The sequence below is a fragment of the Gigantopelta aegis genome, chromosome 12 (genome assembly GCF_016097555.1).
Source record: "Gigantopelta aegis isolate Gae_Host chromosome 12, Gae_host_genome, whole genome shotgun sequence".
Classification (NCBI taxonomy): domain Eukaryota; kingdom Metazoa; phylum Mollusca; class Gastropoda; order Neomphalida; family Peltospiridae; genus Gigantopelta; species Gigantopelta aegis.
The window spans coordinates 41,826,123-41,850,147 of NC_054710.1; the positions used below are offsets into that span (position 1 = coordinate 41,826,123).

The 24,025-nt window shown below is 35.6% G+C and overlaps 1 protein-coding gene across 1 annotated transcript in view; it reads right to left on the reverse strand.

Moving 5' to 3' along the window:
- LOC121386055 (deleted in malignant brain tumors 1 protein-like) overlaps positions 1-24,025 on the reverse strand; it is a 68,351-nt gene that overhangs the window by 14,057 nt on the left and 30,269 nt on the right. Inside the window, exons 11-16 of the mRNA XM_041516854.1 lie at positions 19,775-19,944; positions 11,902-12,046; positions 10,385-10,554; positions 3,147-3,303; positions 1,628-1,800; positions 452-712 (exon numbers count right to left, since the gene is read on the reverse strand). Coding sequence (XP_041372788.1) covers positions 452-712; positions 1,628-1,800; positions 3,147-3,303; positions 10,385-10,554; positions 11,902-12,046; positions 19,775-19,944 — 1,076 coding nt within the window. The remainder of the gene's footprint in view (positions 1-451; positions 713-1,627; positions 1,801-3,146; positions 3,304-10,384; positions 10,555-11,901; positions 12,047-19,774; positions 19,945-24,025) is intronic.

The following is a 24,025-nucleotide window of genomic DNA, read 5'->3' on the forward strand; positions in this document are numbered from 1 at the left end:
AACAACCAACCAAACGTCGTAATTATTACGCTGGACAATAAGTGGCTGTAGAAGGACAATGTGAAATTATGGGGGGAAAATATGATCCCGTATATTTGAGTGCATAGCGGTAATAATAAAATATCTTCACCCATCCAGTAACGCATACATACTCCTAAGAATCTTTACTGATACTACCAGCGTAATTAGACACAAACACAAAAAAAGAAAAGGTCCCATTAAAAAAAATGGCAAGCAAAATAATATACCATATTCAAAGCTTTTCCAGCCTGTAGGCTGTGGCAACCACCAGAACAAAATAAACGTGTTTTTAGTCATATTCCATATAATAAAGATAAAATATGGCTTATGCTCTCCCCCCCCCCCCCCCCCCCCCCCCCCCCCCCCCCCCCCCCCCCATTGACGCACCAAGAACTGTGATCCAAATCAACATAGCAGGCCTCATACTCACGGTGCACTCTTAGCGTGAACTGTTTACTTCTAGATTTCGATATAGCAGAGTTCGTCACAGTGCACGTGTATGCATTCCCAGTCTGATTCCTGTGGATGTTTCTCAGTGTTAATGAAGATGATGATGAGAGCAGCTGATTGCCTCGCTTCCAGGAAAACGAGCATGACGGATAACATTCACCACCACAGTTAACGCTAATACTAGCTCCTTCCTTTATAGTACTAGGCGGCTGTGGGCTCAATGTGACAGAGGCAGGTCCATCTACAAAAAGAAGGTAACTTCTCTTCATTTCAAATTTGAGGCTGTATCTTGCGGGGAAGGGGGGCCAAATTTAGTGACAGATTTTGTAAAGGGGATGTCACAAAATTATGGAAACAGCAGTTTCAGTTTGTCGAAAGCACATAAACAGTGTTTTCAAAGACAGCAAGATTTGTCAGGGGATTGAGGGAATGAGCCATGGAAAATGCTGAAATACAGATGCTCAGAGATGCGTTTTTCGGGCAATTGTGGGTAACATATAGTGGCTGATGTATGAAAAAACAAAATAAAAATTAAGTAAATGGTCACTTTAGTTGGGAGTTGGAAGCATTTTAGGACTCCTGTAACACCTCTGTGCACCCGCCAATGACATTTTCATTCAGAATAATGTGGTAAGTTACTATGTTTTCCACATATACGTTTTCCGAGAATACGTCAATCCGCGAATTATCGAAATAATGTGTCTACCGTGTCTGCTTCAATGCTATTGGCGAACCATGCATGCTCAGTGTATGCGAATTTGGGATCACTTTTCGAGCAGTTCAAACTGCCATATCACTTCACGCATCCTTGATGCATGAAATCCCACATAAAATGACGTCATATGCAAGAAAGTATGTTCATCAACATGGGCAACAATCTAAACTGATCTTGTTTTAGCATGTCCTTTGGACATTCATTTCAGTCAATATGCTTTCATTGATAGTTGTATGTGCATGGGTATTGCAGGTATACAACAACGATCAACACACGGACACAGATGTGTAGATTCACGAAATGCATGCACGGAAAACGTATATATGCAAATGAAGCTTCAGTGCAGATGTTAAATAATAGAAATTCAAGTTTTTAATTTGACTCAGTAAATTTCGGGCTGCAGCTTTTATAGAATAATGTATTTTAATGAAAAGACGTTGCCTTGACAACCAACGCCGACATCTTCTGAATGTCCGCAGTTTTCTTGACCCCAATTACGATAATACAAGCACTGTTCTAGTCCGTGTTCATCTCCCAAACAATCAAGGTCGTCGAGCCATGTCGGTTCTGCGCCTTGTCCAAAATGGGATCCGTCATACGATCTGGCTCCAGAACTATCAGTCGAATGAAAAAAATAAAAAATAACATACTACTACTACTACTACTACTACTACTACTACTACTACTACTACTACTACTACTACTACTACTACTAATAATAATAATAATAATAATACTAATAATAATAACAAAATAAGAACAAAATAATAATAATAATAATAATAATAATAATAATAATGAGGACATTATAAAAAAATACTGATGATGGTGCAGATTATTGTGAACTAATAACAATGGTAGTAATAGTAGTAATAGTAGTAGTAGTAGTAGTAGTAGTAGTAGTAGTAGTAGTAGTAGTAGTAGTAGTAGTAGTAGTAGTAATACTGGTAGTAGTAGGAGGAGAAAAATGATGATGATGATGATGATGATGATTATAACAACAATAACAATAATAATAATAATAATAAGGGTGGGACATAGCTCAGTGGTAAATCACTCGAATTAAAAAGTAAAGTTTGTTTTATTTAACGACGCCACTAGAGCACATTGATTTTTTATCTTATCATCGGCTATTGGACGTCAAACATATGGTCATGTTGACACTTTTTTTAGAGGAAACCCGCTGTCGCCACATAGGCTACTCTTTTTACGACAGGCAGCAAGGATCTTTTATTTGCGCTTCCCACAGGCAGGATAGCACAAACCATGGCCTTTGTTGAACCAGTTATGGATCACTGGTCGGTGCAAGTGGTTTACACCTACCCATTGAGCCTTGCGGAGCACTCACTCAGGATTTGGAGTCAGTATCTGGATTAAAAATATCATGCCTCGACTGGCATCCGAACCCAGTAGCTATCAGCCTGTAGACCGATGGCCTAACCACGACGCCACCGAGGCCGGTAAATCACTCGAATGATGCACAGTCGGTTTAGGATCAATCCCTATCGGTGGGCCCATTGGTTATACCAAAGGCCTTGGTATGTGTCATCCTGTCTGTGGAATGGTGCATATAAAAGATCCCTTGCGTCAAATGAAAAAATGTAGTGGATTTGTTCTCTCAGAATATATGCCACAATTAGCAATCTTTGACATCCAATAACCAATGATTTATAAATCAATGTGCTTTCGTGGTGTCGTTAAACAAACAAATACACTTCTTCTTTTTTTAACTCTATAAAGAAAATGAAAGGGATAATTGTTCACCACCTCAGCATGGCTATTTGATGGTCAACAAATGCTTATTTTGACATGTGGTTGATACAGTTGAAGCGAGGAAACCAGCTGCTGCGACATCTGTTACTTGTAAAGAAAAAGCATGAAGGGATAATTTATTTGTACTGGTCATGACATACTGGTTGGGGCGGTTCCTATAAAATGAATGAAATATATCAGTGCAAACCTTAGGAATCCTAAACTGCGACAAACAACGCGAGCATCTGTTGCATTAAAGTTGTCGTCGCAGATAGTACCCCATCGACCTTCATGGAATATTTCAACTCGCCCTGCATACTTGGTGGATCCACTAACCAACCGCACTGGTGACATGATACCATCTGCTATATAATAATAATAATAATAATAATAATAATGATCATAATAATCATAATAATCATAATCATTCATACTACAACAACAACAACAACAACAACAACAACAACAACTACAACTACAACTACAACTACAACTACAACTACAACTAGTACTACTACTACTACTACTACTAATGAAATTCATGAAAATATATTCTACGTGAAAATAAAGGCCGACTAAACAAATATAGTCTCGTTCAACTATAACTCATTAGTTTCTAATTATCGAGGCTAATGGTAACAATGCAATATCCCTCCTGTCACGGAAAAAAACAACACAAAACACAAAATCTGCTTAAAACTTTAAATCAAGAACACGATACATACATGATAATAAAACAATACTAACATTAAAAAGCTTTATGCCGTTTTCAAGTTGACAAGTTGTAGCGATCAGTTCATCAGATAGTGACTACACGTGTTGAACGACGGAAGTTACACAGTTACACATGTTAAAATGTGGAATTGAAAAAATCCGGACTAGGCTTATCACAAATATTATTGATAGATGTTCAGATTCAAAATGTTATTTTTATTTGTCACAAAGGCCTGCAAGTCTGAAGCCTGTTCGTATTAAATCCGTTTTTCCTTTCATAGCATCATGTGCTCGAATAAGCCACTGGGCATGAATGGGTTTAATCGTACTCAGACGTAAGTCAACGTGTACTTTGTCCACTGAGGATTCTGAACCGCTATCCTCCTGTTCTTCCATCTGGGACACTATTTCAGCCGAGAACCACTCCTGGAAACATCTTTTTAGTTCCATCTTATAGTTTTTGTTGAATGTCAAGTCCAGAGGTTGTAGCTGATCGGTGCACGCAGCCGGAACGAACACTACCTGAATGTGTGCTTTTTTCAGTTTGTCGAGCAATGCCTTACACTGGTGTGCCTTGTACACGTCAAAGATAGCAATACATCGTTGATCATTTGCCATCTTGAGATTTTTTCTCATTTTGTTCATGTATGGAATTACAATTTCCTCAGAGAATTCCAACATGGAATTTTCATTACTCCAGTGTGATTCTGTGTGTGTAACATTCCATTCTTCCGGGAATTCTATACTGGGTGACACTTGTCAGTTTTTCCGCCATATATCACTTGTGGTGGGAGGAGTTCTCCAGCCATCGAGACAGCCAGTAGGACGGTAATCTGGCGCTTGTCATCTTTCCCACTGATGGTCACCTTTTTCCTCAAATGTCCAGTCACCGCCAGGCACAAGGTTGACGCCGGTCTGGTCCCAGTTGATGATCAGTTCATCAGGGATATTATTTTCACTTTTAGCATTTTCCACACGTTCGATGAATTGTTATTTCAACGTTTCGAAATCACCGGGCACTTTTTTTTACTCCTTTCGTCCCTTTCCGCCTGACATAGCCCATCCGGGATAAACACGATTTCGACCAAGTGTTTGTAATTTGTAGTGGCCCACCGAACTCACGCAACTTTGATGGTTCAAGTTTCTTCACAATGCCGATCGCGGCGCCGGTCACGGTGGCAGTGTTAATTACACCTCCGTGCATCCTAACACTTCTCACCTACTCCTTCACCAGTTCGTCGTACTTTCCAATCATAAGAGGCTGTCCACGTTGACCTTTCGGGAATGACTTTAACGAACTGCCATCATTAGTACTAGTAATCCGTGTCGTTTTTAAGTAAGATGCCTTTAAACTTCTAATAGTACTTTCATTCAGTTTTTTTACCGAGATCAACAGTAAATTTGCGAGCCGCTCTTGTTGCTCCGTGGTCGATTGCGTAACGGGCAATCTTAGCACGGGTTTGTTCGTCATATAGACCGTAATCGCCGCGTTTACGTTTTCTTGGGTTTACTTTACTACTAGTTTCTGCCTGTTCGGTGGCATTATTGGCAGCTTCAAAAGATATCGCTTGTTCTGCAGACAAACATTCTTTAGGATTTGGTAAACCCGATAATTTTGGTTTCTGAACTATATTCAGCCACTTTAACAACGACATTTTAGAACTTTACCAATGCAGATACATTTTCGAAATGAATGTAAGCGCTACATTCATAATGCACTTTACACTAAAGATTTTGCCTGTTAGCCAATCACAAATCGTTTTTAATTATTATTTTGACGGCAATTTATTACTAGTATTGTTACCAATCAAACTCAGTTACTGAGCACTAGTAGCTTGTGCCTTCAAATTTCGTTTCGTTTTGTTTTCGGTTTCGGTTTTTACAACAATTATGATAATTAAGGAAAAACTACGGTCAGCACCTTCTCTAAGTTTATAAGCTTGTAAACAATAAAAGTCTTGATTGGTTCAAGTAGGAAAACTGTTGTTTTATGGTGTTACTCATTACAGCAGATCTCTACTGTGTACAGTAGGCCTACTCGTGTGTGCATATTATGGGGTTTGTTCTACAGATTAGCCTCACGACCGGTGAACCGGCAAAACTAAGTTCCGTTTTCAAATCAAAATTATTGATATCAGTACTACTACTTCTATTTTTTTTCTTTTTCTTTTTTCTTTCTTTTTTTTAGGGGTTGGGGGATTCGCGAAAATAAATGTTCGCGAATTGACTCATTTTCATTAAATCGCGAAAATTTGATCCCGCGAAAATAAAGTATTATACAGTAGTTATAACAATAATTCCCCCAAGTGACACACACACACACACACACACACACACACACACACACACACACACACACACTGCCACTTGTTACTCAGAATTGCTTTTATGTAATTACAGCAATAATTACCCCCCACCCCAGCCACATACAAGCACGCACTGTCACCTAACCAACTCCTAAATTTCAGCAAATTCGGTCCAGAATTTAATTTACAAACAACAATAATACTCTTCTTTCTTTTTTTTTTACAAAACCCACACATACAACATGATACGGCTGCTTTAAGAAAAGAACCAGATGTCGATGGCTGACCTCTTAACACACAAAAGTGTATTGTTCACTACCTCTGTGTTGAACAGTATTCGACCAGTTGACTGAAGTAGCCACGCGTGCATAATGTATTTTGGTTAGGCCATTTTATTTTGTCTTGCCATATTAGCAAATAACATTGCACTTGGTTCATATTTTCCACATTTATAAATGATAAGTTCATAGATTTAAAGATACAAACTGCTCAAATATGTGCACATTTTATTTGCAAAATCTATCTTACAAATTAAAATAAAAAGACAAAATGTAAATAGATAGTTTGTTACACTCTGAAGAACATATTATTGGTATAACATGACTACTTCAGTTCTAGACTTACACCAATTTTCGCGTTTTAAAAATAAAATTTAAAAACCCTGCCTCAAAGGGGCCGGACTTAACATTTGAAATCCCAATTCCTTTGGAAACAAAAAGCAGATTAGTTCAATATTTTGACATTTTGCTGTAGATTGGCAGTAAAAATTAAATCTAGAATTTCAAGAGTTTTTACGTGTATTACAACAGTTAAAAGAATATTTGTGTAACTTAAACACTTCTGGACTTACACTGCTTTTCGTGTTTTACAAATGAAAACAAAAACCCACCTTCGTGACAGGGGCCACATTTAACATTAGAAATTCCAGCTCCCACAGAAGCAAGCAGCAGGTTAATTCGATATTTTAACACTTTTATACAGATGGGCAGCAGAAATTAAATCAAGAATTTCGAGTGTTTATCAGTAAATTTCACAAAAACTTACATACAATGCAAAAGTCGCGATAGAGGCCAATATACATAATATATAAAAACTATTTTAATAGAATTAATCCCTCTGGTGGGCCTAACTACCTACCAAATTTCAGCTGTATGGGCCCAGAAAGTTTATCACAAAATAACAAAAGAGATGGCTGAAGAATTGTTTTTAATAAATAATTTCACTCACACACACACACACACACACACACACACACACACACACATACACACAAACACACATACACACACACACACACACACATATATATATATATATACACACACACACACACAGACACACACACACACACACACACACATATATATATATATATATACACACACACACACACACACACATCCAGTTCCCCTATGGATCTAATAACCTACAAAATGTCCACGGAATCAGTCCATAATTTTTCTGATAAAATTACATAATAGGCAACTTAAAAATAGTAGTAATAATAATTCCAACAGAAACAATAGGTTCCCAGCCGAAACGCTTTGGGAACCTAATAATATTTGCCCAGTTGACTCCGCAATACTAATGTGGTTTAATTAGGTGACATCAAAAGTAAAAAGTCATAGAAATTAAATAAAGAAAAAAATCTGTCATATATTCTTTGTTTGAACTATTTCTATTAAATGTTATTTTAAAAGTTGTGTACCTTCCATATCGCTCATTTGAACATCCTATACCATGATTTAAAATATTGTTATGTATGTGGCGTTACAAAAGCTAAACATTTGTTTTTTTAGAAAACAGTGGGAAACTGTCAGGAATCGAACAAAATGGCGGGCTGCTGCTGCTTCATATTAAAAAAAAACAAAAAAAACACTATGTGTGGCCGTTCCCTAATATTTTATCTATAACTGCATTATACGTAATCCTAAATGAGTTACTAGTGTCCTTGAATACAACTAGTTTGCACTGTAAAGTCGACTTTTGTTCATCACCACCGATACTTGAAACAGCTTTGTGTTACTGGTAGCGCTAATTTATCTCGCATGTGTTAGATCCAGATTATATTTACTTTCCTACCTTTATTACAGTTTCATTTCCCCTACATTTTGTCCAGGCAGAAATTGTGAAACACAAATAATAATAATAATAATAATAATTATCATCTTAATAATAATAATAATCACAATCATAATAATATGGTTAATATGGATAATATGGATAATAAAGACATTATTACGTTTGCGTGAGACATACTAATTTAACGACAGTCATTTCATAAAGCCAGTACAACACGCAATTCCTCGCTTAACTTAGGTTTAGCGCATGTCATGACGTTGCTAGATTATGTTATATCGTTTCACCCCTCTTGAATAGTAACATGATAATTGTCCTAGGAGAACTCAGCGTAGTCAATAAAGGTGACATGGTTACAATATCACAATCTTACAATCTATGTCTGCACAAATCGCATGGAAAATATAACGGTAATTAAAGGCAGGAGAGTAATTTATCGTAGTTGTTAACAATGTGGTTCAGACTTATAAATAATATTTACACCACGTTTATAAAAAAACAAAAATAACCTCAAAACACAAACCCAAACAAAACAAAACAGAAACAAAATAAAACAACAAAAACGCAACTACTTTCATCGGCTAGTGATTAGGTACAGATGTGGTTATTTCCCTTAAGGAAGATAGAAATAATAATAATAAAACTTTGAGATCACTAAATATATCTTCATTCTTTTTGGATATTGTCGAAATGTTTATTAAAATGGTATGTTATTTTTAAATGATGTGTGAATTGCAGGTTCGGATCTCATTCATATATAATTTTTGTTGGGTTTTTAAATTATATTCACACAGAACCTAGATAGTGACCCTTTACCCGCATGGAGAAAATATATTGGTGGTATATTATCAGCGATGATGGCGGGAGACCACAACATTACCAATGTTCTATACATTTTCAGGCTCCGACACCACTTATGCCTTCAATAAGTCTAGTACCCATCAGTTGGAGTATGTTAATTGTGACCTATTTCCGAAGATAAAAAGACATAGGATTTAAGTATTTTGTGCGACAAAAGAGGTCCCGGGTTCCATGCAACTGCTAATGAATCTGAATACTCACACAAGGACAACCTGCCACCCACAAGAAAGGACCTGTTTCAGTACCCATGACAAGCAGCTCCACAGATATTTCCGTAAACCCAATTAACATAATCTTTGGCTTCGATTCCTGAGGATTTCCAAGATTACTGGTATTTATAACATGTTACTGGTGAGAAGACTGTTACAAATTTTGCCTATGTGCAAATACAAAACAGAACCTCAATATGTGTCGCATGTTCTTTTTAAAGACCATGCAATAGTTATTCCAATAAATGGAGTTTAATTATAAAACCTCTTCACTGGCAAAAGATGGATCGATATAGAAATACATTAATCAGTGAGACTTTTTAGATGATAATGATTTTATGCATAACTATGTAATGGAAAGTGGAATATATTAGACAAAAAAAGAGAGTAAAGTTTGTTTTATTTAACGACACCACTAGAGCACATTGATTTTTAATCTTATCATCGGCTATTCGACGTCAAACATATGGTCATTCTGACACTGGTTTTTTTGGAAAAAAACCGCTATCGCCACATAGGCTACTCTTTTACGACAGGCAGCAAGGGATCTTTTATTTGCGCTTCCCACAGGCAGGATAGCACAAACCATGGCCTTTGTTGAACCAGTTATGGATCACTGGTCGGTGCAAGTGGTTTACACCTACCCATTGAGCCTTGCGGAGCACTCACTCAGGGTTTGGAGTCGGTATCTGGATTACAAATCCCATGACTCGACTGGGATCCGAACCCAGTGCCTACCAGCCTGTAGACCGATGGCCTAACCACGACGCCACAGAGGCCGGTCATATTAGACAAAAAAACGATATCAATAATAATTAACAACACTTATATAGAATGGAAAATATGTCTGTTACTATCCCAGATCAACACTTATGGAATTTATTTTAAAATGTTCAAGAGACACTGATGATTTGGTGCTGTATTCGCCATTCTCGTGGGAAAACTCAACACTGGGGAACAAGGCCGTTGCTTATAACACAACAGATTCAAAGCTAAAAACAAATCTCCAATCACGTCACACGCATTTATCTAGCAGATTAGGTAAAACCATTTCAAAATGTTAAAAAGATGAAATGTGAATGGCGATGCCATGATGTTAAAGTCTCAGACTATATTAGTCCCGAGTCTAGACTCTAAAAGCCGAATTTGCGAAGCATGTTTTTGTTAAACAGGTGTTTAAGCATTGTAAATGTATGCAGTCACACAATTAAAGAGATTTTGTAACAAGTTTATATGTTCGGGACCAGCACTCGAAGGGATGTGCCAGGCAATACTACCTTTACATATGATGCCAATGTCTTCTCCGTGGCCGCAGTTGTGTTTACCCCAACCAAGATGGCCGCACTGTGTTATACTGGTTTCGTGTCCTACACAAGCTACATCATCCAACCATATTGGTCCAGTCCCTTTTGAAAAGCGAGTAACATTACGCAATAACGCACCGACACTAAAAAATAAATAAAAATAATATTAATAATAATAATGATAATAATAATAATAATAAATAAATAAAATGAAATAAAATAAAATAAAATAAAATAAATAAATAAAAAAAAAATAAAATAAAATAAAATAAAATAAAATAAAATAAAAAAGATAAATATGAGGCAAAATGTAAAATACAACGTTTCCTGGCCTGTACAGGGTTTCTGCCAGAGGTTATGAAGGGTACAATTAGGTGCCCTAAAATCTTGGGAAACGATTTTAGAAATTTATGTAAGACTATGAGACAGATGCTGTTTAAAATGTGATAAATTACATGAAATGAGTGTGCAAATGCAAACGATTTCAAACCAACAACCATATAGTGGAGAGACGTAGGGGCTGTTTTATTTTTACAACGTAATCTGAAATAAGTTTAAGGCAGAATGCCTGCCGATGGAATCGGGGCAATTTGTCCCTCACCTGAGCTACAAAATATTTAACTTGTTTTTAGTCCTACTATAAACTTAAAAAACCCACAATGTGTGTCCCCCCCCCCCCCCCCCACCCCTCCCAATACAGCATACTCTATCCCACAAACCCTTTACATATCGTTCATGTGGGAGTATTGTAAACACAAGCTACCTTAAACACAGTGGGCACACTAACGTGGTTTCAACATCGAAAACGAGTTGAAAATAAAGGCGCGTTTCATAAGGAAGGAATTTTTATATAACGAAGCACAACAAATTTTTAATTTGGTTATACGTCATCTGACATAGGGTTACGACCACAGAGACACAGAGAGAGGAAACCGATATGATTAGCAACAACAGATATTTTATATGCAGCATCCCACAGACAGAATAATACATACCGCAGTATTTCGTACACTGGGTTTCTAAGGAGTACAGGTCTTGTTTTTTTAACACCACCAAACTAAATAACATTAACGACCCCATCCCTGCACACGCACGCCATTATCATATTAAAAAGTCCTACAAAAATCAATTGTCAAAACCTACATAGATCTGTAAAGGAAATAAGAGGACATAAATTATGCATGTTGAACTATGCTTTTTATTTCATTTATCTACTTCATTAGTTTGACTTAAGATATTTGCTTCTTGCCATCAGCAATTGCTGCCCGGATGGTACATCTTCCTGAGCTTCAAGATAGGCTGTAGTCAGCATAACCGATTAGTAGGTTATGTAGTATTTCTTCGTCATAACCAATTCTGTTACTCTATTTTCGAAGTTTTACGTAGAGGTTTATCGATCAGAATGTGACAAATATTGGGAATGTGAACTTACTTATAATCTAGAAGTTCAACGGAAACAAACAGAAGTAAACTGATATGTAGGTTTTTACCGACTGAACCCCAACATTGCGCATACGACTCCAGCGTCCTTCGTATCAAAGGAATCATCACAGACAGTTCCCCATGTTCCGTTCATTTTAACCTCAAGTCGACCTTGTGTTGGTATTCCTAGTACATCGACGAGTCGTACAGGCACTAGAATAATATGACAAAACAGAATTTATTCTGACATTGAGCAAAACACACTCTAGAGAGGCAGACGAGCAGACTAATGAACATACATACAGACAGACAGATAAACTTAAAGATCGAAAAACAGCCAACTGTATGTACATGTGTGTGTGTTTGTGTGTGTGTGTGTGTGTGTGTGTTTGTGTCTGTGTGTGTGTGTGTGCGCGCGTGTGCGTGTGTGTGTGTGTGTGTGTGTGTGTGTGTGTGAATGAATAAATGAATGAATGAATGCTTAAGGACACCCCAGCGCAAAACATTTATCGGCTATTGGCTGTTTAACAATAATAAATATATAAATGAATTGAAAGAAAGAAAAAGAAAGAAATGTTTTATTTAACGACGCACTCAACACATTTTATTTACTGTTATATAGCGTCAGACATATAGTTAAGGACCACACAGATTTTGAGAGGAAACCCGCTGTCGCCACTACATGGGCTACTCTTCAGATTAGCAGCAAGGGATCTTTTATTTGCGCTTCCCACAGGCAGGATAGCACAAACCATGACCTTTGTTGAACCAGTTATGGATCACTGGTCGGTGCAAGTGGTTTACACCTACCCATTGAGCCTTGCGGTGCACTCACTCAGGGTTTGGAGTCGGTATGTGGATTAAAAATTTCATGCCTCGACTGGGATCCGAACCCAGTACCTACCAGCCTGTAGACCGATGGCCTACCACGACGCCACCGAGACCGGTACATGAATTGATGATCAACATCAATATAAAAACATCTAAAATTAAGTTCGTTAAAATAGTGTAAAGAGCTGTGCAAAAGTATAACCAGTGTTGCAAGTTTGCTTAGTGCCATATTATAAGGATACAATTAATGTTGTATTTATAATGACAGGTTATACCAGTTAAAACTATATGTATCTTGCAATGGTCAATTAATATAATAAAATTTGTTATCTGAAAATTACTTCCAAAACAAACATCACATACTTATGTTGTTTTGTTGAGCGTTAGCTTGCTAGTTTACTTTCATCTAAAGTGAACGGGGTGGTCATGGCTATGGTCATAGGGCTTCACGTGCACATTCAGAACAAGCTGTTGTAGCGCACGCCTTTCGTGGGCACAATATATAAATATATATATATATATATATATATATATATATATATATATATATATATATATATATATATATATATATATATGGATGGATAGAGAGAGGTAGACAGACATATATATATATATATATATATATATATATAATTGAAGAGTTCAGGCGCAAAACGCGATATAAACCATTTTCTTTCTACTTTTTAGTTAAAGCCATTATTGTATGTCAGTAAGGGCTAATCGTAGGCCCGCTGATTTGCTGTAAAACGTGATTGATCCTTATGAAATTGTATTGGGTAAATCCCGTTTTTTTTTATCAAAATGCGATATACGCCAATTGAAAACCCCATTTTTATTGAAAATTAAAAATGGATATATCGCGTTTTGTATATATATATATATACAAAATAAACACACACATATATATATATATATACAGACATGCATACAGTATCATGATTATCATACATAAATACATACATACAGACATACACACACACATACACACATACATACATACATACATATATATGTTATATGTGTTCTAGCTAGCAGTGAATAAGAGGTCGGCGCGCCCTGCCCGTATTTTGTGCCGCCCTGCCCCGACTGTTGGCATCCAATGCTGAATTAATATTTGTATAGTTACAGAAATATATGACTTCCTGATCGATATACCATACAATAATCATTTTCTTAAATATTTGATGCAAACAGACTGTTATTAAAAATTAAATGTTAGTATTGTTGGGTGTTTGTTTTGTTGTTGTTTCAACATGGCTGACCTCCCGGTCTACATAACTATATTGCACTTATTTACTTTTATAGAATGATAGACGCATTCATCATAACAAAAGAAAATATATATTCTAAAAATCTCTCTAAACTTTCAATAGATTTAGTTATGAATAGAATTTGCACTTTAAGAAAATTAATACATTAATATAACAATAATAATAATAATAATAATAATAATAATAATAATAATAATTTTTAAAAACACTCATCAAAACATAAAACCTGTTATGATATCTCATGGGAAAAAGCGTTTTGAACAACTGGACATGGAAGATGGCACTAAAAGATGGATTCCAAACTTCATGCATCAATAAAGTCTTAACTCACTATCTTACTTTTAATTATTCACCACAATTTATCTTTGAACTTGTTTGGTGAATTAACTGTTTAAGAAGACTGATGGGGAAACTTTGGACATTTTTAATGCCACCGGTAATGCAAAGTACACTAGTGCTGATAGTGTTTCGGAATTTTTTACAATCATGAGTGAATCTCTAAAATATATTGTCACTGAAAAGATAAAAAGAGTCCTACATTTGGTTTAATGTGTGCTGAAGCATGTGATGTGTCAGTTTCAAAACACTTGGGTATGTGTGTCCAGATTGTGGATGAAGGACAAACAAAAGTAGCATTTTTAAATGACTTAAAGATCCCAAATGGAACAAGAGAAACTATAACTGAATCTGACCTGAAAACGAAAGGAATTTCGGTAAAACAGATGTCCACGCCGACATCAGATGGTGCATCAGTTTGCAAAGGGACAAAATGGGAGTAGGAGCCCGCCTCAGGTAGCTGAACTCTGAATTGATAGCTAATCACTGCAAAGATCACATATTGGCTCTTGCGGTTCGTGACAGTTTCAAATCTCTTAAAGCCAGCAGAAACACTTTACCAATACTTTAAAGAAGTAAACAGCAATGTTGACACAACTCTCGAACCAGACTTTATTAAAGATTTAGAAAGTAACTGTATCTTAGATAGCCCTATATTACAAGAAGAAATACTTACATTTGTTAAAAAAACTTAAGAATAACAAAGCTTCGGGTCTCAACAACATAATTAATGAATATATTAAGCAAACTATTGACTGTATGAGTCCTGTATATGTCAAACGTTTTAATTTAGTATTTGAAAACGGTATCTTCCCTGACTCATGTTTAGTTGGTATAATCAAGCCAATTTATAAAAGTGGAGATAAAGATAATCCTGAAAATTATAGACCTATTACACTACTTAGTTGTCTTGGAAAACTGTTTACTGCCGTGTTAAATAATAGACTAAAAGTGTATATAGAAACGAATGAAGTTCCAGCAGGATTCAGGAAAGATTATTCAACAAATGATCATGCCTTCACACTATATGGACTAATAGAACTGATGAAAGCACGGAAGAAAACACTTTTTGTACTTTTTAACAAGATTATAACAAAGCTTTTCATTCAGTTTGGAGAATTGGATTTTTGGGATAAATTACTTAAAAATGGTATAAATGCTAAATGTTTTCAAGTATCAGAATATCAAATCTTGTCTCAGCGAACATACTTCTATGACAGATTATTTTCCCTGCTGTGTTGGTGTAAGACAAGGTGAAAAATTATCCCCTTTGTTATTTTCCTTGTTTCTCAATGATATTGAAGATACATGTAAAATGAATGACTGCCATGACATAGGCATAGGCGAATTATTCAGTGATTCTTTAATCCATACGTCAGTTGTTCTTTTTGTTTTACTCTATGCTGATGACACTGTACTCATTGCAGATCATTACCAAGATATGCAAAACTCTCTGATTCGTATTGCACGAAATGGAAAATAACAGTAAATTGTAACAAGACAAAGGTCTTAATCTTTAGTGGGAACAAGAAAGATTACAAAAAGGTGTTTTACCTTGGAAAATCAAAGCTTGATAACGTAGAAAGTTATAAATATCTTGGTATTATATTTCACAAATCGAATAGATTTACTAAGGCAAGAAACATGTTATATACACAAGCACAAAATGCTATGGGTTTTTTTTTATTGTACGACAAGGCAGATGTCATAATATTTCTATCCAGTGCCAACTAAAATTATTTGACTGAATGGTTTTACCAGTCCTATTATATGGCAGCGAAATATGGGGTTTTGAAAAATTTTCATTAACTGAAATATTATGTAACCAGTTTATAAAATTGTTATTACCTGTAAGAAAATCTACACCAATGCATATATTATATGGAGAACCCGGTATATATTACCATAAAAATAAGAATGGTCATTTTCTGGTATCGACTAATTACTGGAAAACAGTCCAAGTCGTCATTATTGGTGTACACATTATTACTGAATGATGTTAATAATAACTTTTATAATCACAAATGGATTATGTATGTTAAATATGTTTTAGATGGTATTGGTTGTACATATATATGGTTATCACAATGCAAAGCTATTACTAGTGCTTCCATGTTGAAAACGGATATTAATACAAACCTTTCGGATCAATACTTACAATCATGGTATATTTATATTGATAATTCATCCAAAGCTTCAAATTATAAATTATTTTAAAATACTGTTGAATTTGAGACATACATCACAATTATAGAGAGAAAACATTGGTGTCCATCATTACACTTGAGATTATCAAACCATAATCTTCCAATTGAAACGGGCAGATGGAAAAATGTACCTCTAGAAAATAGAATATGTGTAATAATTACGATATCGGAGATGAGTTTCATTATATATTTACATGTTTCAAGAATGAAAGAAAGCGTTATTTAGGGTGTATACTACCAAATCAAATCCCATAGACGACAACAGTAGCATATGTGGCCAAACCTCCTACCTGCAGCATATCAATCGACATAAACGCCACGGATATAAATACTACCACCCCTCACACTTAAAGTGAATCAGAAAAAATTGGGGGTCAAGCTGCTCGTTTCTGAGATAACGGGTAGCGTCTATGACTACCCTAGTTCCACACAAAATTCGAGTACTTTTTTACAGGTACCCCATACGTTTCAAGCACAAGGCTACTTGACATATTGGTACTAGATGAAATAAAATTGCATATGATTTTTACCCAGATGAAACCATTATTTTTTACAACCAACACACTCACATTTATAACCATGCACAGGACTTGTGGTGTTCACCTCTCTATAAAATGTTGGGTACACCTCGAACTTTGACCCAGCCGGAAGTTATTTGGTTTAGTACTACCTATACCATCTTTCTGTCAGTCTAAACCAAATATATATAATTTTTATAAATTATTGAACTCTAAGAAAGCTCGTGTCCTTCTGCTGTATGTATATATATCCTCATATGCCGTAGACTACGGCCTGAGTGTAAATAAAGTTCAGTTCAGACAAAGTGGATGAATGTTTGGAAGCAGTTCACAAGTACTACAAGTACAATTGATTACACAATGAATCACTGAGAGTTGTTCAAGAAGGCTTCAAGGATCCACCTTTAAAATTCAAGCAGGCAAAACATCACCGTTGGCTTTCACATGATCAAGCTGTTGCTTCCATTGTCAGATGTTATAGGTAAATTGATTTAACTATATGATTTTAATCTAAAATACATTGTACTATTTCTTTATAGCAATATTGATATAGTAATTTGCCTTCCTAATAAATAACTGCTAGCTAGAACACTACATGTAAAGCAACACTTTAAAAACAACTACGTTCTCTTAAGCAATAGTAGGTACTTTGTTTTGTTTTTATAGTATTATCTGATAGTCTGCTTTCTTTCTTGCCTTTCCTGCCTTTACAGTTGCATTGTTATTACCTGTTAATACCTGTGATAACACTAATTAAATAAGCCAATCATCTGAATCATACATGCATTCTGGTTTAAACTCTATTTACATATATTTAATTGAGCTTTGTAATTTTAGATCCACTGTAGCACGCAATTTTAGATTCATTGTAGCAGACCTGGAGAATCATGTTGAGACAAAGAAAGATGCTCCTGCTACTGCTTTGATAAAGAACTTCTCGAGCACCTTGGTTATTAGAACACTTCTCATGTTGGCTGATGTCATGCCGCATTTGTCTTCACTGTCTCTGCTGTTCCAGAAACATGTTGTCAATTTTGGTAATTTATAATGTATTTTATTATATTGACTTATATTATTAACCATGTTCCATTTGACTTGGTGAGTTGCTTTAAGTAATTTTATTTGAATATACCATTATTACTGATTAAACTTTTTTTCTTAGTAGTCCTTGTAACCGTTTAGCTTCTGTATTCCAATCAAATTCATTTTGTCTAATGTTAACTTTAATATTTACAGGATCAATGAAGAGCAAAGCTGACATCACCCTGCAGATAATGCTGCACCTGAAAGAAACTGATGGGCCATGGACCAGAAAAATGAACACAGTGACTGACAGATGTGACCTGCATCATGATATATAGTGGACAAACACTGTCAGGATCCCTTCATTGACCAACCTGGTTAACACCAGTTTAGAAAGATTGTGTTGCATTATTATTAAGTAGATACTTCCAAACAAAAAGGTCTGTATGTTTTTACGTTATTTTGTTTCATGCCAAATTATTTTATGGTTTCATAAAACTTTTTTTTTTTTATAAGTTTCCATTAAAATGAAAGAGAAAAAAAAATAAGTTCAATTGAACATGTATTGTAAGTTGTAAATATTTTGTATTATTTTCTCAGATTTTAGAATAGCGATACAGTCAATTCTATGACAATATTGGATGTCTGCACTGAATGAGGATGTTCCTGCATTGTTTGGGGAAATGGAGATGGAAGCTCTTGCTGTTCACTTCAACATGCCTGAAGAGAACCTTCTAATGGAGTGGACAAATTTTCTTTCCTTGATGTCATCCAGCGCATTTGATAAGACTCTCCCAGGGATTGGAAAAGTGCTTTTGGGCCCTGATAAAAGTAGACTACAGGCAATGTATCCACTGCTAGCCAAGTTGGTGTCAGTAGCATTGATTCTGCCTTTGAGCAGTGCTAAGTGTGAAAGCGTGATTTCTCAGATGAAAATGATAAAAACAGACAGAATGAGCAAACTGAATGTTCCAACTGTAAGCAAGTTACTCCAAATTAAAACTTAACTGGAAATTCATTCACATTGAAACACTGCTAAATTCGACAACATAGAAGTTCCTATCTGTAAAAAAACAGAAGATGTTGCAATCTTTGAAATAAACTGATCAGTTGTTTGTCCCTATTGATGTTGCATGGTGCTAATTTTTATATAAATACCCCATAATTTTGTTAATTAATTGTGTATGTAAAAGCCCAAAGATGTTAAATATGAAACTGGTCAGTGTATGTCCAGCAGTGTATCCATACAACTGTTGCATTATTTATAAACTCTATATTATTAATTAACATTAAATCCATAATTTTCATATTTTGTTAGGTTTAGTTTTGTTTGTTTGTTTGTTTGTTTTTTGAGGGGGGGGGGGGGGGTCAGTTATGATATATAAATTACTGCCTTGATAACAAATTATTCCCGCAGAAAGTGCCCTAATAATATGTGAGCACCCTGCCCTCCTCAAATCCTAACTAGAACACTATATACACATAGACAGATAGAGAGATAGAGATAGAGATATACAGATACAGATGCATACGGACAGACAGATAGATATGTAGATAGATAGATAGATAGATAGATAAATAACATACATACACACATAGATAGAGAGGGGTATAGGGAAATAGACAGATAGACAGAACAAGAGACAAGCAGACAGGCAATGCAAACAGACGGAGAGACAAACACACATGTGTATGAATGTATATATGTATTACATTCTACTTGTAACGTTTTATGTTTGCCTATAAACGTACATTTACAACTAACACCGACATCTTCACCATGTCCACAGTTTTCATCCCCCCAACCATTAAATTTGCACTGGTCGAGATAGAGTTCATTCCCTTTACAGTTCATGTTGTCCATCCACGTGCGTCCTGCGCCTTGTCCAAATTTAGCACTACCGTAAGACCTTGCTTGAAAGCTGTACAGAATAAATACATGAATTTAATAACAGGATACAGATACACATATAGGCAGTCAGATACATAGAACAGATTGGCTAAGTAAATTAATTAATTAATAATAGTAACAACAAGAATAAAAAGAAAGAAAGAAATGTTTTATTTAACGACGCACTCAACACATTTTATTTACACTTATATGGCGTCAGACATATGCTTAAGGACCACACAGATTTTGTGAGGAAACCCGCTGTCCCCACTACATCGGCTACTCTTTCTGATTAGCAGCAAGGGATCTTTTATTTGCACTTCCCACAGGCAGGATAGCACAAACCATGACCTTTGTTGAACCAGTTATGGATCACTGCTCGGTGCAAATGATTTACACCTACCCATTGATCCTTGCGGAACACACATTCAGGGTTTGGAGTCGGTATCTGGATTTAAAATCCCATGCCTCAACTGGGATCCGAACCCAGTACCTACCAGCCTGTACCACGACGCCACCGAGTCCGGTAACAACTATAAGGACTATTCACTAATTTGTTTTTTAATGTACAACATATGAGCAACAGAGGCAGGTCCTTTGTAATTCGTTACAATATGCACAACCAATAAATTTACAAAATACCCTAATTTCCTCAATTTGATTGCTATTAAAATACATTTGTATACAAATTTTATACATTACTATTATATTATAATTAAGTAATTGCGGCCATTGTATTGTATGCATATAACAAGGGTAGCATTAAGGATTTTTTCCCAGGTGTCCATTTTTTTCCAGTTGACTCATTTGCTCCTGAAGTGGCTCATTTCCACGAGTCAATTATCAAAATCTATGAGTCCATATTTTTATATAATACCCTTTATTTTGGTACTGAACACGATATGTTTATTTTTGAAAAAAAAAAAAAAAGGTTATGAATCGCTTATTTTGAGTCTTGAGTTACATCACTATATTTCTATTAACTGTACACAGTACATAGTATTCACCATAGGGCCACTCCAAACACGTGGGTGCCATATGTAAGTGGCTCACTGCCTCTTGCTTTTGACAGCCAATGGCCATTATTATCAAGTTTAGCTAAATTTCAATGTGCATCCAAAGACTTGCGGTCATGATTGTTTCTAGATCTTATGTCGGGCAAGTCCAATTTCCAAATATGAATGCGATACTTGTTACTCTCTTGGTTATCTTATTGATATTATGTTGTTAGCCTATACTTGAGTTATTTGTTGTCAAAATAAACAATTAATGATGCATATCTAATTTAGATTGTTTTGTTTGTAAGGGAAAATATCTCCGCTTGTAGGAATATTCAAACAAGTTAATATACTGTATAGCTACACTCGGTTCTGTTTCGACAGAAGGTACGAGGATTTCCGATTGCCCAATATATGTGTGGCCAATCTAAGTCATAATGACGTCATTTTGTAGACTTTAATTTCGATAGTCGCGTTAATGGTTTAAATAAATAATTAAACAACTCCACACAATGCCTAAACTATATCAATATTCAGACGCTTAGTGATATAATGATGTAGTTTGCTGGTATAGTGACCGCAATTATTAAGTTATTGTGACATGTCATCTTTCCACTATAGTAGGGTACACGTCGACTGTTAACAGTGTTAGTAACGTAGCCCGTGTTCTGCTTACGGAAACCCCATTGATTGAGACGTACATTGGCTACACGAGGATTTCCAATGGCGTTTCGGCCTGAGAGAATATACCATAATTAACCGAAGCGTCCTGTATGCCTTTCAAAATATTGACTCGTCTTCCAATTCCCACAATTCCACCAAACGATCAGGAGAAGAAAGTGATTTTCATTCATTTTTACAATAGGTTTATAGTGGGAACGATAGCGGAGATCATGTCGGGATTATGAGTGACGGACAGTTTGACTTTAGTAACTGATTCCATGCGTCCAGATCACTAAGGACGTGGTGATGATGAAATAATGAAATAAATATGCGTCTGGAATGTGTCTTTGAAAATAAACTGGGACGGTTTTATTATCACGTGCGGTGACGAGCAGGCGTCCAAGCCTGCTTTCCATACGTTCAGGGACGCATGGACGCCTCTTAACACGACCCCTGTATTATATAGGAGAGGGCCTAGTATATTGGCAAAGTTGTGCCCAATCCTTTTGTTGTTTATGAAATAAAATATGTTTTCAATCAAAATAATAATGACGACGAAAATAATAATAATAATAATAATAATAATAATAACATTTGTTTACAAGTCAACAAGACCTGTATCCTGAGCGTAAAATTTTCATAAGATTTAATTAAAATGCGTGACGTCAAAATAATTTGTGCCAAACATGATGACGTCATATTATCGATGGAGGCGACTTTAGTACTGTGATTTGCTAAAAATAGAATTACAATACTATTTTAGAAGTGTTATAGGATAAATGGAATTCACTAAATATATCAACCTCGTCTAGTTTATAGGCATTTGTCTCGGCAGAGCCTCGACAAATACAAATTAACATAGACTCGGTTGATATTTTCCATATTAAAAAATACTCGTGACGAATCCTCCATCTCTCCTAAAATTTAAGTCCGTCACTTCATCTAAAACGATGCAAAAATGCCAGAGTTTGACCAAAGAGATGAACTAGTATGCACAAGTTCAAAATATGGAATAGCATCAGCAATAATTTTAGTCAGTGATGTATCGTAATTAGTAGAGAGATAGCCTCCAAATGTCTACCATAAACCTTACTGGATGCCCTCAGAGGTTCCTGGACATCATAACTCTGATACAACAACTTTAATACCAGAATGATATGGCATTGTTTCATATCTGCATTCAATGAGTAAGTTCTAAGGTATCTTGGAATTTGTTGTATGTAGGTACCATAAAGCTGGAGCAGAAGGTATAGTGCTCGACATAAAAGGGATAATTGACTTGGAAAGTTGAGTCATCCCTTTTTTCATACAGCTTAGTTTGGAGACCCATGTCTCTTTGAATCTCTGTGCATATATCGAGGTGTGAAACTGATATAATTATCTAATACCCTCAGGTGTTAGTTTTTATTTGCAACACTCTGTAATTCTGCGATTATTGAATGATATAAGATCGTCAATGTAGCGAAGAGTAAAGTTATACGTTTTATGTCTGCCTGAGTATACTGTAGTCTGGATTCACTCTCGGTCTTTACGAACTGTCCAGATCCATGGAAGATTAGAATGGACATGTATCTGCGTTCACCGTTCTTTGTAAGAAATGTTCCGCTGATTAAGGAATGGAAATTTTCCTTCAGTTTATCAAAGGAGAGTGTTGTGTATAATATTCAAAAGTCAAATGATTTAATATTAGTGAACTTGATCTGGACTGAGTGTGAATGATTTCAAGTAAATCTTTGGAACTCTCGAGAATACACAAGTTATTAGTACTTCTTGTCTCGAAGACATTTTGGCAATACCTAAAAGGGCCATCCTTGATAGTTGTCAGTATTTGAGACAAGTATTTGGTCGTGTATTTGCTGGACTCCGCGATGTAGTTCTCCTTGTGTGAATTCTTATGACGTATTGGAATCTAATATATAAGAGGAATTTACATGTCTTCGGATTTTAAGCTCAAGTCAAATGTCCGAAGGACAGATTCGCGTGATCAGCATATTTCTTCTTCAGATAGCATAGTGGTCTTAGTCTTAAATGTAGCACTACTCGAATTATCAATCCTAAGTTCGTTTAGGAAACATTTAGTATAATAATGTTTAAATATGATGGTTGTATCAGTGAGCCCTATCACAAACTGATTCCCATTTACAAGTAAATAAATATGTACACATTTATAAGAGTTGAAATATTAAAGGGACATTCCTGAGTTTGCTGCAATTTTTAAGATGTTATCGACTAACATATACTTTTTAATGATTGTAATTGCATATCAAATATATTTTTCTGCATAAAATATTAGTGGCTGTATATTAAAGGTACGTCTTATCGTTCTAAGATTGGTACTAGGTTAAATTTCATTTTATTTTCTAAAATATTGTTTTTGTCGTACGTACGAAATTATTTGAAGACAAAATCCAGTTTGGGCTTCTTAGAAATATTAAGACGACCAGAAACACA